General features: G+C 45.9%; 8 protein-coding genes across 8 annotated transcripts; 4 read left to right on the forward strand and 4 right to left on the reverse strand.

The window, feature by feature from the left end:
• Nucleotides 1-452: 452 nt before the first annotated feature.
• On the forward strand, nt 453-1,085 carry N7469_005429 (uncharacterized protein; the record flags this gene model as incomplete). The annotated part of the gene is made up of 1 exon (XM_056644349.1): nt 453-1,085. One exon carries the CDS (start codon nt 453-455, stop codon nt 1,083-1,085), a length of 633 nt encoding a protein of 210 aa, XP_056501163.1.
• Nucleotides 1,086-1,725: 640 nt separating this feature from the next.
• N7469_005430 (uncharacterized protein) lies at nt 1,726-2,130 on the forward strand (the record flags this gene model as incomplete). Its single annotated transcript, XM_056644350.1, has 1 exon — nt 1,726-2,130. One exon carries the CDS (start codon nt 1,726-1,728, stop codon nt 2,128-2,130), a length of 405 nt encoding a protein of 134 aa, XP_056501164.1.
• A 948-nt stretch (nt 2,131-3,078) lies between these two features.
• Nucleotides 3,079-4,128, forward strand: N7469_005431 (RTA1 domain-containing protein; the record flags this gene model as incomplete). Its single annotated transcript, XM_056644351.1, has 3 exons — nt 3,079-3,232; nt 3,333-3,581; nt 3,659-4,128. 3 exons carry the CDS (start codon nt 3,079-3,081, stop codon nt 4,126-4,128), a joined length of 873 nt encoding a protein of 290 aa, XP_056501165.1.
• Nucleotides 4,129-4,246: 118 nt separating this feature from the next.
• Nucleotides 4,247-5,491, reverse strand: N7469_005432 (Zn(II)2Cys6 transcription factor domain-containing protein; the record flags this gene model as incomplete). The annotated part of the gene is made up of 2 exons (XM_056644352.1): nt 4,247-5,368; nt 5,423-5,491. The coding sequence occupies 2 exons, from the start codon at nt 5,489-5,491 to the stop codon at nt 4,247-4,249; spliced, it is 1,191 nt and encodes a 396-aa protein (XP_056501166.1).
• A 391-nt stretch (nt 5,492-5,882) lies between these two features.
• N7469_005433 (uncharacterized protein) lies at nt 5,883-7,554 on the reverse strand (the record flags this gene model as incomplete). Its single annotated transcript, XM_056644353.1, has 5 exons — nt 5,883-6,721; nt 6,787-7,029; nt 7,098-7,213; nt 7,276-7,384; nt 7,449-7,554. The coding sequence occupies 5 exons, from the start codon at nt 7,552-7,554 to the stop codon at nt 5,883-5,885; spliced, it is 1,413 nt and encodes a 470-aa protein (XP_056501167.1).
• A 964-nt stretch (nt 7,555-8,518) lies between these two features.
• On the reverse strand, nt 8,519-10,843 carry N7469_005434 (guanine nucleotide exchange factor SEC2; the record flags this gene model as incomplete). The annotated part of the gene is made up of 2 exons (XM_056644354.1): nt 8,519-10,192; nt 10,259-10,843. 2 exons carry the CDS (start codon nt 10,841-10,843, stop codon nt 8,519-8,521), a joined length of 2,259 nt encoding a protein of 752 aa, XP_056501168.1.
• Nucleotides 10,844-13,050: 2,207 nt separating this feature from the next.
• Nucleotides 13,051-13,314, forward strand: N7469_005435 (DNA-binding protein; the record flags this gene model as incomplete). The annotated part of the gene is made up of 1 exon (XM_056644355.1): nt 13,051-13,314. One exon carries the CDS (start codon nt 13,051-13,053, stop codon nt 13,312-13,314), a length of 264 nt encoding a protein of 87 aa, XP_056501169.1.
• A 350-nt stretch (nt 13,315-13,664) lies between these two features.
• Nucleotides 13,665-14,669, reverse strand: coq4 (ubiquinone biosynthesis protein COQ4; the record flags this gene model as incomplete). The annotated part of the gene is made up of 2 exons (XM_056644356.1): nt 13,665-14,320; nt 14,459-14,669. The coding sequence occupies 2 exons, from the start codon at nt 14,667-14,669 to the stop codon at nt 13,665-13,667; spliced, it is 867 nt and encodes a 288-aa protein (XP_056501170.1).
• Nucleotides 14,670-14,795: the final 126 nt, after the last annotated feature.

The raw sequence follows: 14,795 nt of genomic DNA on the forward strand, positions 1-14,795 counted from the left end.
AGAAAATTGGCATTGCTGTTCGTGTTCAGCAAGCTCTTCAAGTTTATTCTCATTTTGAAAGCTTTTCGACGAAAAGCTTTACTCAACATCTGTAAATTCTAGGGCACCCATTATCACACATAGATGGCTTCCAATCCTCACAGAAAGCTACCAGGCGACCATCAAAGAATGAAAACCACCTCCACACCCTTTTCAAACCTGAAACCAGTCTCCATGTCCGAAAGTGGATCAGGGTCTTCCACGAGTGTGACTCTGCGAGCCTTTTCGGCCCCCGACCTTTGCGGCTCTGAAGTATTTGATAGGCCGGGAAACATTCTATCCTGCAAGTAAAATTACAAAATAAGCACGATTGAATGAGGCTGTGGTTTTAATTCACTTTCTTTCAAAGCCTACAGATTCGCTTCGTCAACCTTTTTGCTCAGGGTCTCTCTATTTACCTCCTACTCTCCACAATGTCAAGCATACCATTCAACGCTGATCCAGACGCTGGTCCGGACAAAAACCATCGATCTGCCACAAATACACATAATCGATCTAAAATATTTGCCATCGGCGCCTGTCTCACGAGTGCCATTACCACCATCGTGGGAGGAGCTCTAATAGGAATATACTTCCGCAAAGCAGTCAACAATTGTGAAGACGCGCGAAAAAGACTAGGCGACGACAATTTCGACAATGTCAAGAACGAAGACTGCGTTGGACCATCGGGGTTATTCTGGAGCGCTGTCGTTTGTCTTATTATAGCCTTCATTTCTGGAATCGGATTCGTCTTCTTCATGCTCCTTCATTGTGCACGTCGTGGCCGCAGAAATGTTCCTCCCTTCTTGTATCAGGCTGCTCCAAATTACAATACTGGATATACTCAGCCTCAACCCTATGACCCATATGCTGCTCAGTCATGTGGGTATCCCTTACAACCGACGCGAGGAAATTCTCAACCCGATGTCCAGCCGCCTAGCTACTTTGCGCCTCAGCATGGTACTGCGCAAACAGCCCCTGAGTATGAGCATACTCAATGTGGTTCGAGTCCACATCCGCAGCTAGAGGGAAATAGAGGAGGGGGACCTCCCCAACGATTCTATTGACTGTATTTTCCGATATGAAGCCCGATGGGCAATGACTTTTGATAACAATGGAAAACGTGGAAAGTGACCATGACGGAATTCTGTGATGAACATTGAAAGGATTAGTCACTATGGTTCGCCATGCTTTTAGCCTTTGTCCGTACTAATTGATTGTCTCTCAGTATCTGACGAATGAACATAATTTACGCTAAGACTTCATTCTATGCATATATTCGTTGTCAAAGAATCTTTGGTTTATAAGAACAATTTGGCCAATGGTTGAATGGGCCGTTGGATCCATTTAAAGCATATTTCCTAAGACGCGTTTTACATGAAGAAACAGACACCATGACTCATGGCGGTATAACAATGCCGAGGAGTATATAAAGAGACAATGAATTGTTCGATTCGATATTCACCATCTTGGGTATAAAGAAGACTCGACTGCCCAGTCGATATATCAAGTTTTGTATATCATCCGCAGTGCAAGACTACTAGCTTTTAGAACGATTCATTAAAGCCTACCTAGGAAGAGTATACCTATACTTTTTAGTTAAGATACGAGTCATAGGTACGTGTGAATAAACTCCTCCTCATCTATCTCTCGCATCAAAATCTGAAAGTATAAGCTCTATTCCTAGGCCACGAAGACGTCAGGAAAATGGCCTTACTCGGACATCGACTATCTATTACTTCATTATTCTCGCAATCCTCCGAAGAGACCGACGACACAAACTATTCAACCGAGCCCCGAAGATGGTGGATAGTCTTTGAATTCAAAGAAAAAGATCGTCGTCTGCCTGACTTTAGGCTTCTTCACAGGATGCTAGCTAACATCAAAAAGCGAGAGGATGTTTTTGTCACTGATTTTGACCCAACGGGGTTAATTCCTCTTTCTTATATCTTTGATATTGTGACTATGACCAATACTGACGATGATATTCTAGGTGAGGCTGAGATTGTCATTGATAATTGGATTATGGATTATTATGTGACTGGGCCGCCATTCCAGCGGGAGAAGGTTTTTGGAAAACCAGGCTCTACGGTGCCCAGGACTGAGTATTAAATTATCTTTAGACCTTAATTGTTCATGCATAAGGCAATTACCAATAAATCCCCCCCATTGCGAAAGGATTCCTATTCTTTGATCTAATGAAAATGGTCTTTAATATGAGCATGTAGTACTCGTAGATATCATACTACAGGGGCCTATCTTCATTTCTCCTCCTCCTCCTCTTCTTCTTCTTCTTCTTCTTCTTCTACATTCACCTCCGATCCCTTTTTGATCATACATACTTATAATGAATTGTAAGCATTTTCCGCATATACGGCAATCGCCTCTGTGGGATCATAGTATTATGGATCTTCCTTGGAAGAAAGATGTTGTCCTGTACTCTTCAAAAATCGAAAATGCCTCCAATGTGTCAAGACTATAGTTTGGGGAACAGCACTGCCAGGAAGGAGTGAGGCGCAGCGTGTAAACAACTCAATTAAAATACTCAGCATGACCCACTAAATTTCCATGAATCCATTTTGAAAGAATGAATTACGATGCCAAATCTTTAAAGATCTCAACCAAAGGAGAACAATGCAAGTAAAAAATCTTCCTACGATCAGATTTGCCTATTTAAAACGGGTCGTTGAAATACTCGATATGAGCTAACCTTATCCGGACTAGTTCACTCTTAATCAGGTCAAGGTTACGAACACGACACTCTAAATAAGCAAGTGGATCCATTTCCATTGAATTTCCTCGATTGAATTGCTAAATTTGTGGCGAAAGAGGGGATTCTTCCTATTTTAGAGTACGAAACGAGTACGATGGTAAATTGCTATTTTATCTTCGTAGCCTGGATTCAATAAATTCAACTAGGAATAAGTTGAAATACCGGAAGGATTTATTATAAGAAGCAGCAATGTCTCGGCCTGATTTCTTCCCTTAATTCATTCTCTCACCTCGTATTTTTACTACATTCTTTCCGGGTGGTCATAATATTGAAGAACTTGAACCATCATGGCTTCACATTGGACATTCTACTACTACACGCCGTCCACGGCTGCGGCGGCCATTTTCACCGTTCTCTTCGGATTGAGCAGTATCATGCATTTCTACCAACTCATCCGTACACGAACATGGTTCATGATTCCTTTTCTTATCGGCGGACTTCGTAAGTAATAATTCATTCAACGCTTCCTACTACACAACATCTCTGAAACACCTCATGATACACCAAGTAACCTGTCTTAACATTTTTTTCTTCTCGATAGTCGAAACGGTCGGATACATTGGCCGTCTTCTTTCATCCATCGAAGCACCCGATTTTACTAAAGGCCCATATATCATGCAAAGCGCCCTCATTCTCATTGCGCCCGCCTTCTTGGCTGCTAGTATCTACATGACTCTGGGAAGAATCATCCAAATGCTAGATGCAGAGCAAAGCTCCGTCATTAAACTCAGATGGCTCACGAAGATCTTTGTTGCGGGTGATGTATTGTCATTTTTGATGCAGGCTTCTGGTAAGGATATCCTGAATACTGCAATCCTCACACAGCAATACTTTTAAGAGCTCTCATTAATCCATTTTCTGCTCCAGGTGCCGGAATAATGGTCAAGGATATGACGAACCCTTCTACAGGCGAAAACATCATTATCGGAGGTCTCTTCGTACAAATTGTTTTCTTTGGTTTCTTCGCTATTAGCGCTGTGATCTTCCAAATCCGTCTTTCTAAGAGACCTACCGCACGATCTATTGAGTTGAGTGCTCTCTGGCATAAACATATGATTGCGCTCTATGTTGCTAGTGTTCTTATCCTTGTGCGGTCTGTTGTTCGTGTCGTGGAGTATTTGCAAGGATACGATGGATATCTGATGAGGACCGAGGCATTCATCTATGTCTTTGATGCACTGCTCATGTTCGTTACTATGCTGGTCTTACAGTATGCTCACCCCAGTGAGATTAATTGCTTACTTGGCCGGGGAGAGTGCTACTCGGAGAAGATCTATAAAACGCGCAAGTTTGTTGCTGGGTCGGCTTTGGAGACTAGTCGTGTGGCGGAGCCCTAAATTATGCTAGTCTGGGGTGTACCTGATGTATTCAGCGTTTCTTTTCATGTGTCATGTCACGTCAATGTTATTTCTCTTTAGTCATAGTTCATCGACGTATAGATAATCCCTATAATGCTTATAGATTCTCATTTGGAGTAGTGGATACCTGTTCCAAAGCCCACCCAATATGATTATGCCATTCTGGAGCAAGATTCTGCGAAATCTCCTGCAAGACAATACGTCCCCAGGAGCCCACACACCAATTTTTCCTGGCAAGATGCATAAACACACAATAATGAGCCAAAACCACCAAAGCAAACGGATTACTCTCATTCAAATCCTCAAAGTACTTCCCGGGGGCCCGAATCGCCCACCCAACAAGCAAAGTCAGCGACGTCGGCTCAGCAAACGTAAAAGGCGCAAGTTCTCGCATATATGCAATAGCCCTTTGATAAGTAACCATCTCATGATCCTGTAATTGGCGATAACACTCGACATTCAACTTCTCGAGTCTCTCAAATGCGTTTAAGAATTGATCCGGAATAGGTTCATCCGGTGTTTTGATATCAAATAGAGGGAAGAAATTACTTTCTCGTAGAAATTTAGACTCGGCGTTAATCACAGTCTGCACACCTCGCGAGAGCGTAAAAATGTTTGTCAATGAGCTGAGGCTAGGCCCCTCCCCTGATGGTATTAAATTCAGCGCACTCGCAAAGCTAAAAGCAACCGCCAACCCGGCGAAGCTCATCATAGCTTTTGCGTTGACTTGAGTGATATTCGGCAATTGTTCAGAAAACATTGATAAAGCCGTATTCTTGTGCGCTAGGGCTGTATTTAACCAATCTGAACTTTCTTGATTGGATTGGAAATGCGAGAGATGTAGTGCGGAGAGTGCTAGGATTCCATGCATTAGGAACGGAGCTTGAAGTGCTTCTTGGAGGACTGGCATTTCCCAAAGTCTTCTTGTTTCTTCATTGCGGGCGAAGAATCTGTGTGTATGCTTTATCCATTGGAGGACTAGTTCTAGACTTTTCATATCTAGTGTTGGTGGTGTTGAGCTAGGATTTGTGACATCGAAGTTATTCAAGACATTGGGTGATTCAGATGCCGGACCTGCCGGTTCTGATTGTCTTTGACTGCCGGGTCTTCCGAGAGGGGCGTCTTGTTCTTCTGGAAATTTGAAAGGTGCTGAAGTATTGTATACGCATGTGTCATGTCGTTGATCACAATTAGCGCAAATTGGTCGCCCCTCGTCACACTACACTCAAAATAAGTTGATGCCTTGTGAGAAAATTGCTGGTGAAAGACCTACCTTGACTCGCCTTCGTTTACAGTTGTTACAGCCATGTCGAGATTTTCGGTGGGAACGACGAAATGTCATTTCTGGAACGGTGCTGGATTATTTAGAGTGGTAGATTGCCTAAAAGTTGAGAGAAACCAAGATGGGAGTTTGACGCAAGTGGCGAGGGATACGAATACGATGTGGTCCACACTCTATTGACGATCTTCATTTGTGATTGGTGGACCCGTCAGCCCTAAACAGAGCGACCTGTGTACGGAGTACTACATATGTACTCGGTGTTGACAACAATCGCCAGCCTTGGCTTGGGTTGAATTTTCAACTGTCAAAGTAAAATTAGGCTGTAAAGCATGGCAAGGTTTTCCTACAACTTTCAGGAATACATGATCACGAATGATATTATTCCTGCATGGTATAAAATATAAAATTGTTGGTCCCTCCTGCAACAATCGAACGCCTAGAGACCCAAAATCTAAATAGCCATATTGGCACAGGTAAAAGCAGGCGTGATACTTCCAGAATAATCAGCGATAATAGCCTCAACCGCAGCATAAAGCCCCGGGCCAAGAATAAACAACCCAACAAAAAAGATAAACACGTTCACCAGAGTCATGACTGTCTTCCCTATACCTGCGAACAACTTCCGACGATTCAGCTGCCAGTAGGCAATCGCAAAGTAAATAAAGCCAAAGAAGGAGTCAAAAGCCGCACTGAGAAGTGATAGGAAATCTCCCATGCTAGGAATAACTTCAGAGAAGACAAATCCAAGAAGCCAGATTCCAACCATCACAAGACCCCACACAGCCCAACCGATGACAGTATGGCTATGCGCATGTTTAGAATTTCTCATTGTGCGAGTATAAATAAATTTAGCTGTAACGTTGGCGTATATCACGGCGATGATCAGTGTTGGGACAATCACAAAACCAAAAGAGGCTTTTTTGTAGGACACAACGCGTAAACTGCCAAAGGCTGGAGCAGTGGCATATTGGCCGAGGTATCGGAAGCCAATGGCTGGAGGTACTATGAAGAGAATTGCCGAGATCCCTGTCAGTACCGCAAGGGCCTTGGGGAAATCTTGCGGGCGTTCCATTTCAGCAATGAAGCTGGGGAAAAGAATTTGTGGGACCCAGAGGAAAGTGATGTTTAATACAGCATTCATGCATGCAACCCATGTAGTTCCTGGCTTTGGGAATGCGTATGTCTTGACTAATCCTGCTGTTGGGTAGTTTCCGTTATATCCGTATAGAGGTGCATCCTCAATTCCAACAAAGACGAGGAAAAGAAGAATAGCGATCCCCATGCATGCGGCTGAAATTGGGTTAGTAAAGTGAAAATTACTCTCTTAGTCGGTACCGGGTGGAAGGCAGACTCACATGAAGCCATGGACATGGAGCTAACATGGTTAAGTGTACGCGGGACAGACATCACAATGCCCATAATAGTTGCAATGACAGAAAAGACAGCCGTACATAAGCTGTGATCAGATAAGGTATTCAGTACCTTGGCACCAGTGAGAATATGGAATCCGATTAGAAGGATGTTATTCGCCAGCAGCATAAATGCAGAGAATACATAGGCCGCACGACTCTTTCCGAACACATAGTAGCCGAAGTCACCTGTCCAGAGCATTCAATTACTAAATGTTGTAGGCTGTGCCATTCTAGGGGAAGGTTAGATAACTCACAGATATCCATGATCTGGGGATATTTCATAATGAACTTGTGCATGGTAATAGAGGTGATCCAAAATAATACTGCACATAGCACCATCGTGATAATACCCGGAACCCATCCCAACACACTACAGCATAACCCAGCATCAGCCTGTAATTTCTCATCAATCTTCGACCGGGCGATACTCACGAAAGAGACCATGATTGAGCCATGATAGCCAGGCACACCTGCTCACCAGCGAGAAGAATGGCCGTTTTCTGCCATGACATTGTCCGAAGTGGAATTTCATGTTCACGGTCTGCCGTCAGTAATGGGTTAGTTGAGAAGAAAACAAAGTCTCGCTTCCACTGCAGACAACTAACCTGCAGCAACCAGAGCTGTGATCGCATTAATTGAGTCCGGATCATCACTTTCCGTGGCTAGGGCGTAATCTGGTTGTTTTTTATCTCTAAAATCCGATGCTGCCATTGTAATTGAGAATCGGATTGATAAGGAAAGAGCGTGGTTTGAAACAATGAGATAAGACACTCTCAATCAGAGTGTAATTGCGATGCGCGAATACAATCTCGAAAGCTCGAAAAGAAAGAGAAGTGAATGAAAAAAAAAAAGAGAAAGACAAGATAAGAAAAATAATCCTGGAGGGGAATCATGACAAGCAAATCTAGACGAGAGTAAGCTTCCCAACTGGCGATTGACAATGCCTAATTGGGGTTAGACTGGGCCATGTCATCTCAGCGGCGAATGACGCGATTTGCAGAGACTTTGCTTACTTTTTTTGAACTAAACAATATAGATAAGTAGGCTAATTACTAGACTAACTAGTATAATGACTAGTAAGTCACTGAGGCAGCATTAGCCGGTAGACTCTGGCCAATGGATCAGGGCCAGAGTTGATGAACTCTGGAACATGGATCGTAGAGCATCGGGGTGACCGAAGCATTGCAATTACATCCATTACGAGAAATAGAATTATTCTAAATTGAAATTGGAATTGAAATGATAGAGGTGGATGAAAATCAGCAATACTAGTAATTATGTATACATCTTCGAGAATAAAAGGACGCCTGGGCCGAGACAAAGCAACGTAGGCAAGGGGCATTACAGTGTGTATAGTCAACAGTCAGAAGTAATAATAATATAATAATACATGAGCCCGGCAGGATGTGTGGGATAACGAAGCACAAGAACAATGTGGCAAGGCGCAATTAGAGGCGTAAGCGCCATTGCCGAAGAATGAGTAGTTTCTATCAACGCCTGGTTCATCAGAAATGCGAGAATGCGAGGTGCAACGATACTGGTGTCACACAAGATAAGAAGAAAAAGACAAATGTCAAAGGGGAAAGTTGAAGAATCATTAAGCACTAGGAAGCCGTGGGGTCATCATACTCATGCCGATGTTGATGCAGATGCAGATGCAGATGCATGCTTGGAATCATCGGCCTGGGTGCTCTCCTCGCCAGCGGGGGGATTCATGGGAATCATGAGAATCCTGAGACTTAGGGTTCAGGGGCATTGAATCTTTTGGTGCCTCGGGTTGAGGCTCAAATATAGACTCATCTGCGGAATCATGGGTGGTAGATGGTGACTCGATATGCACCTCTGGGTGAGACTGGATCTCGGCTTCTTTCGGCGCGACTTGAGTAGCAGGCTGCAACTCAGCTGGGATTTCCGGCTGAGACTCGGTGGTGGCTTGATCTCCAGATTCATGAGGAGCATCATACGATTCGCCTTGCGCCTGCGATTGGGATCCATTTGCCGGGATATCTACCGCCTCAGCAACGGCTTCTTCGTAGACGCTGATATCGGAGTCGATCGAGCCTCGCCTTTGAGCCTCATCTGCTGAAGCCTCGTCGTGTATATTTAAAGACGGAAGATCGGGTGTCACGGGTCTGGATGAGCTAGTTTCCGGTACAGAAAGCTTAGTAGCAGAGGTACTGCTTCCGGGCCGAAGACCAGCAGTTGAGGTGGCCCCATCGTGAGATTGCACGGTAATGTCCCGAGGCAAGAAAGACTCATCGCCCTCGAGATCATATGGACCATCCGCATCATTCGAGTCAACAGGTTGCGGGATCCCCGGGTCCACAGGCTTTGGGAAGATTGGGACAATGCCACCTGCAACACGGGACCAGAACATTCGTTCTCGTAAACGAACAGTTTCTTCCCAAACATCCTTCTCTTCCTCCGCATCTCCGGCGCGGATGTGTCCATCAAGAATCAAACGCAAATACCCGGTGAACTCGCAACAAGCGCGGATTCGCTCCAGACACTGCACACAGATCGAGTATCTCTGGGCGCTTTCGCTTTCCGATGTCCGGAAGCGATGGGTACGTTCATTGTTCTCTCCAGGTCTGCGTTCGCCACAAACTGAACAAGGAAACTCGTACTTCTTCGTCGCAGCGGGCATTGGCTCTACGACAAGCGAGCCTTCGCAAATGCCACTCAGAACTGTACGTCGAGTGAGCCATGAGATTCCTGGTGATAGGTCAAGTCTCAGGGTTGGCTCAATGTCTTCCATAAGAACCCTCTTATAGAATCGTGTATCCTTCAAGGGTATATGTGAGCCAGTCTGTGAGGACAGACTACCATTAGGTGAGTGGGTAACGCCCTTCGTGGGTGATGAAGTGGCTGAGTTGGATCCACCCGTTGCGAAGCTAGCCAAGCTCATCACATTCAAGCCTGCATAAGACCCACTACCTGCACGACTTGGGGGTTTGGACGTGCGAGATAGAACCAGCAAATCCCGGAAGTCGTCATAGGCTGGTAGATCCGCACGGCAGACCATGCGAATCATTTCGGGGAAATTGCATGACGGGCCTGGTGTGAGCTCCTCGGGATTCAAGGTGGTGGGTTCGTTATCTAAGTCAGATTCCTGTCTGGAAAAGCCCGGCGGCGGCGGTACACCTCCCGGGGACGGCGGGGCGGTTGATACATTGGTCCGGCTATCCAGATCATCCTTGGTCAGATGCATCCCTTGCATGACCGATTTGAGCTCAGCCAGTTGATCTTGATGCGATGCGAGGAGAGACTCGGTATCTTTAATTTGTGAGCGTAATTGCTCATTCTTCTTCTCCACCGCTTCTCGTTCGATTTTCGCTGCGGCAACCATCTAGAGCTAGTCAGACAAACTTCCGGGGATTTTCGTAGGTTCGAGGAATCTGTGGTCAGAACTAACCTTGTTGGCTTCCTCGAAGAGATCGGCAGTTAGGGTCTCTAGCTCTTGTTCGATCGTCTTCTTGCCCTTCTCGACTGCCGCACGCTGCGTCCGCTCTTCCGCAAGTGCAGCTTTCAATTGTTGAATTTCGCGGTCAGAATCCGACTTTTTGATGTAAACTTGTTGATCAATATCTCGGCGGTATTTCTCATTCTGGAACTCCAGAGCAATGATCTTGCCCTGGGCGACCTCCAACTCCTGGCGCGTGGCGACCAGACTGTCGTCTAGCGTTGTCTGGTTGTTGATCGCCTGGATCAGTTTCACACTTAGCGCTGCAACTTCATTGCTTAGGTCGGGGTGATGAGGAGACGATGACGTCGACGGTGAGACCTCTGTCCCAGCAGCGAGACGTGGGTCCTGCAAGGTGTTGAAGTTGTTTTCTTCGAATTGGGGATGTGTAGAATTGGCGTCTGCGTGGGAGGCGGCTTGGGTAAGGTCGGTAGTCGACTTGGCTTTGGTGACGGTTTTCTCGGGAGATAGAGCTCGGTGCTCAGAAGACAGCGAACGCTTGTGAGCGTGACGCGGGATCATGGTGGATGGTGGCATTAGGCTATGATGGTATGTTTGGAAGGCAATTAGACTATAATTTCGAGGGTCAGCAATTATCCGCTCATCGAATCCCCCGTCCAACTTACTCGGCCATGATGGGTGACGTAGACGGCGTCGAAGGAATGTGAATTGAAGATGTGCGGGTCTTCTTGGTCACGGCCGAAATGTAAACAAGAAACCCGGAGGTATCACACCCAATTATGGCGGAGATGAAGAGGAATCACCAGAGCCATTCACTTCGGGGAAAAGAAGAGGGGATAAGAGAGAGAAATGGCTGGGCGCTTAGCAGACCCCCGCTAGCGTTCGGAGCGAATTCTCGAATCCGGGAGATAAGAAAAAGGATCGGTAGGCTGGATCAGAGGCGGTGGCGATTGAAATGACTGGTGGTATCAAAAGGACAGTATAAAGAAAAGAGTATATCGCAAAAGAAGCCGGGGTGGGAGACAACCACCAGCAAGAGTGACAAGAGAAGCAGAGAGTCGGGGGTGGGATTGCAACACGAAGGCAAAGTTGCTTAGTCATGCGATCACGCCGGAAGTGGCCCGCGCGAACGTGACGAACACCAGTGGATATCTCACCCGATCGGTTAGATTGATCAACTATCCAGTGGTGTGTACATATATGTGTACAGTATAATTGAAAGAGATGTAATGAAAGAACGAAGAGTGGAAGAACAAATCTACTTCTATTATACATAGATGCTCCAGCTGTCTGCTTCATGTATATTAAACCACTTCGACCTGAAAGTTCTGCCTGATCAAACTATGCCCATCACAGGCAAATAGTCGCCAAACTAGACCGGATCTTGCCAGCCGATCGCGCATTCGCGTATTCGGGAAGATCTATTTTTTTCTCCCCCCCCCCCCCTCCAAAAAAACCAGCGGCCGCTCCGTCTTGTACAGTTTAAATAGTACATAGTATAATGCACGAGCAGCAATTTGCGTGGCCGAGGCGCAGCATTTTGCCCCTTTGCCTGGCCAGCCTTGCTGGTTGGTCGCGATATTCCGACTAGGTCGGTTATGCAGATTTGATATCATGTACCAGAGGACATTTGGTTGGTCAAATACGTCCTCGCTCTCTTACGCTAGTGTAGTTTAATATTTTCTTGTTTACGACAATGCCAGAAAAGCAAGAGGAAAACAAGTACACCAATATAAGTTCGCGATTATCAGCCCTAACCTATATTAAATGGAACAAAAGCAACTATACAAGTAGGCCTATAACTCAATTGCCTCCTGTGACAGAAATATGATACTAGAACCAGTTATAATATCCGAGTATATAATTTTCCCCCGATTATACAGAGTGGTATTACTAGGGGGACTAGATATCAACCTTCGTGATGTTGGATTTTATAAACCCCTATTGGGAGATCCCGGGTCATATTGCGTCCATACAAGTCTTTTGGCCCACAAGTTGCAAAGCACTACTGTGAATTGAAAGGCTGTAAAATCTACATAAGATAACAGTACCAAGAACTGAATCGGGATTTCGAGCCTCCAATAGGTGTCTTTTTTACATATAACTTAGTCCAATATAACTTTATGTGTAGGACAGAGGACAATCCTAGAACTTCTTTGGTTGAACCAATTAAATTTATAACTTGAATATCGCATTAACATTGAAGAGTTTTCATATTCAAAGCTGGATGTATAACATATATGTACATAGACCGCTTAACAAGTCTTTCGTATAGATCCTATGCCTATTTTGTCAACTTGAAGTAGTCCGAACGTTTCCCCGCGTGGCAGCGTCCAGGCGGTACAAGTGGGGTCACTCAATAATCTTCCACTCTCCAAAGCCAAGCACGCGCACACCACCACAAAAGCCCAAATCATCATGGCGGACGCAGAGCTGGAGGAGGTAAGTCAAAGCCTCAAATTGCTACATCCATACCCGCTCTAAAGAAGAACAGATCAGGCGAGCTCGCCTCGCACAACTACAGCAGCAGGGTGGCGGTCCTCGCGGCGGCCCTAGCCAAGATGGTGGACAAGAAGAACAGAAGAGGTAAGTCCAGTGCTCTAATAATCTACTATTAGGAACTATTCTCATATATGTATTTATTCCCAGGCAAGCCGAAGGCAAGTTACCACCGACCTGGAACTTCCGGTCCATGTGACAACCACATCCCGCCTACAAAATCACCTAGACATGCCCCCGACAGAAATCACTAACATAACACAGCGGAACGCCGGGCCTCAATCATGTCGCAAATTCTTGACCCCGCCGCCGCAGATCGTCTCGGTCGTATCCGTCTCGTGAAAGAATCGCGCGCAGCCGATATCGAGAACCGACTTATCATGCTTGCGCAGTCAGGCCAACTACGACAGAAAGTCACGGAGGAACAGTTGAAGGATCTTTTGAATGCTGTTGCTGAGAATCAGCGGAAGGAGGAAGAGGAGCATAAGATTGTTTATACTCGGCGGAAAGGTGGATGGGATGATGATGATGATCTGCTTGATTTGTAAAATGTGGAAAAGTACACTATAGCAGTAGAAGTGGGAACTGTTATGCAGGGCTCTGTGGTTGTTGGGATTTATGGAATACGACTCTGTGTTTCACGCAATTGACATGAATTGGGTTACTTGGTTCTTGTGGGATTTGATCTCTCCGGTGCAGCAGAGTATACTGGTTATTTGAAAACAGTAACCCTTGAAGTAGATGGGCCTACAGATATGGAACCCTCAAAATGCTGAGCTCTGACCTGCCAGTTCAGAACTGATTCGTTTCGCTGATGGTATATTCACAAAATCGATAATCGTACATGTTTCACCTCAAAGTAGACTGCCTTTACATTCAAGTCCCAGCAACACAGACTCTACTGCTGCATCTGTTGCTGCTGCAACCTCTCCTTCTCCTGCTTTTGCTGCCTCCGAATCATCTTCCGAATCTCCCTCAAATCAGGCGGTTGCTCAATATTCAACTCCCTCCGTAACTCATCAACATCTTTCTCCAACACCTTCTCCCAATAAACATTAATCAACTCCTTACTAGCTAATCCACTCCTAACAGCCCACGGCAAATGTAGCTTCAAAAATCTTTCCTTCTCAGCAGGCTTCATTCGCACAAATGCAAAAAGACTCAGTCCTGTCATTGGAAGAAGCGTATTCAAATACTCTAACGCCTTAAGCGCTAACTCTCCCTCCACAAAAATGGGAAGTCCGGTTACGGCGTGGTAGAAGTCGTGACACTCGCGGTATCGCTGCATGACGTAGGCGCATTCTTCGTCGTCGATATATTGTACGTTATCGCGTGTATCGGGTGAGACGCCCTCGCGGTCTAGCCATTTGGCGTAGGTTCGACCAACAGAGTTCTCGGGGAGAGTGCGGAGATAGTCCATTTTGAGTGTTTCGGAAGTGATGCGTGGACGATCGCGGAGGATTTGTCGGCCTGTTGGGTCCGAGAGCATTGCGTTGCGGAGTCGGTAGATAAAGTATGGGGTTGCGGTTGCTTCTCCTAGAGCTGCGATGAGGTCTTTTGGGCGCGTTGTTAGCTTGAGAGCTCATGCATTTGGTTTTTGTAGTTTACAGAGTTGCGACGGGAGTGTGGAATCGACCGCCTCATTCCGGCTCTGGGAAAGGAGTGTTCAATCACATGGTCCGGGTGACATACCAGCTCTTCGGGGATTCACAAGAGATCCAAGCGCAGAACCGATGGCGAGAGCACCGCGTTCAATGGTGGTGAGTGGAATATGGCCTGGGTAATTTGGCTGTGGACGGTTGAGCACGGAGAATGGTCGTAGATTGCTAGTGCATGGTGATAGCTGGCCAGTTATTGATACGGAGCGCAGGCACTTAGCTCCGCGCCTCCCGACAAGCGACATTTCAAGTGTAGAGTAGATTGATTGATTGTGAAGTTAAAGTTGGTCAAGCCGGATGGGATCGTACGACGGGAAGGTCAAAGGCCGAGCGGCAGAACGATAAGCGTTATCGCTCGCTGCTGGAGCTGC

This window comes from Penicillium citrinum, assembly GCF_028827155.1.
Source record: "Penicillium citrinum strain IBT 23319 chromosome Unknown utg000004l:1.0-2404223.0:1.0-2405248.0, whole genome shotgun sequence".
NCBI lineage: Eukaryota > Fungi > Ascomycota > Eurotiomycetes > Eurotiales > Aspergillaceae > Penicillium > Penicillium citrinum.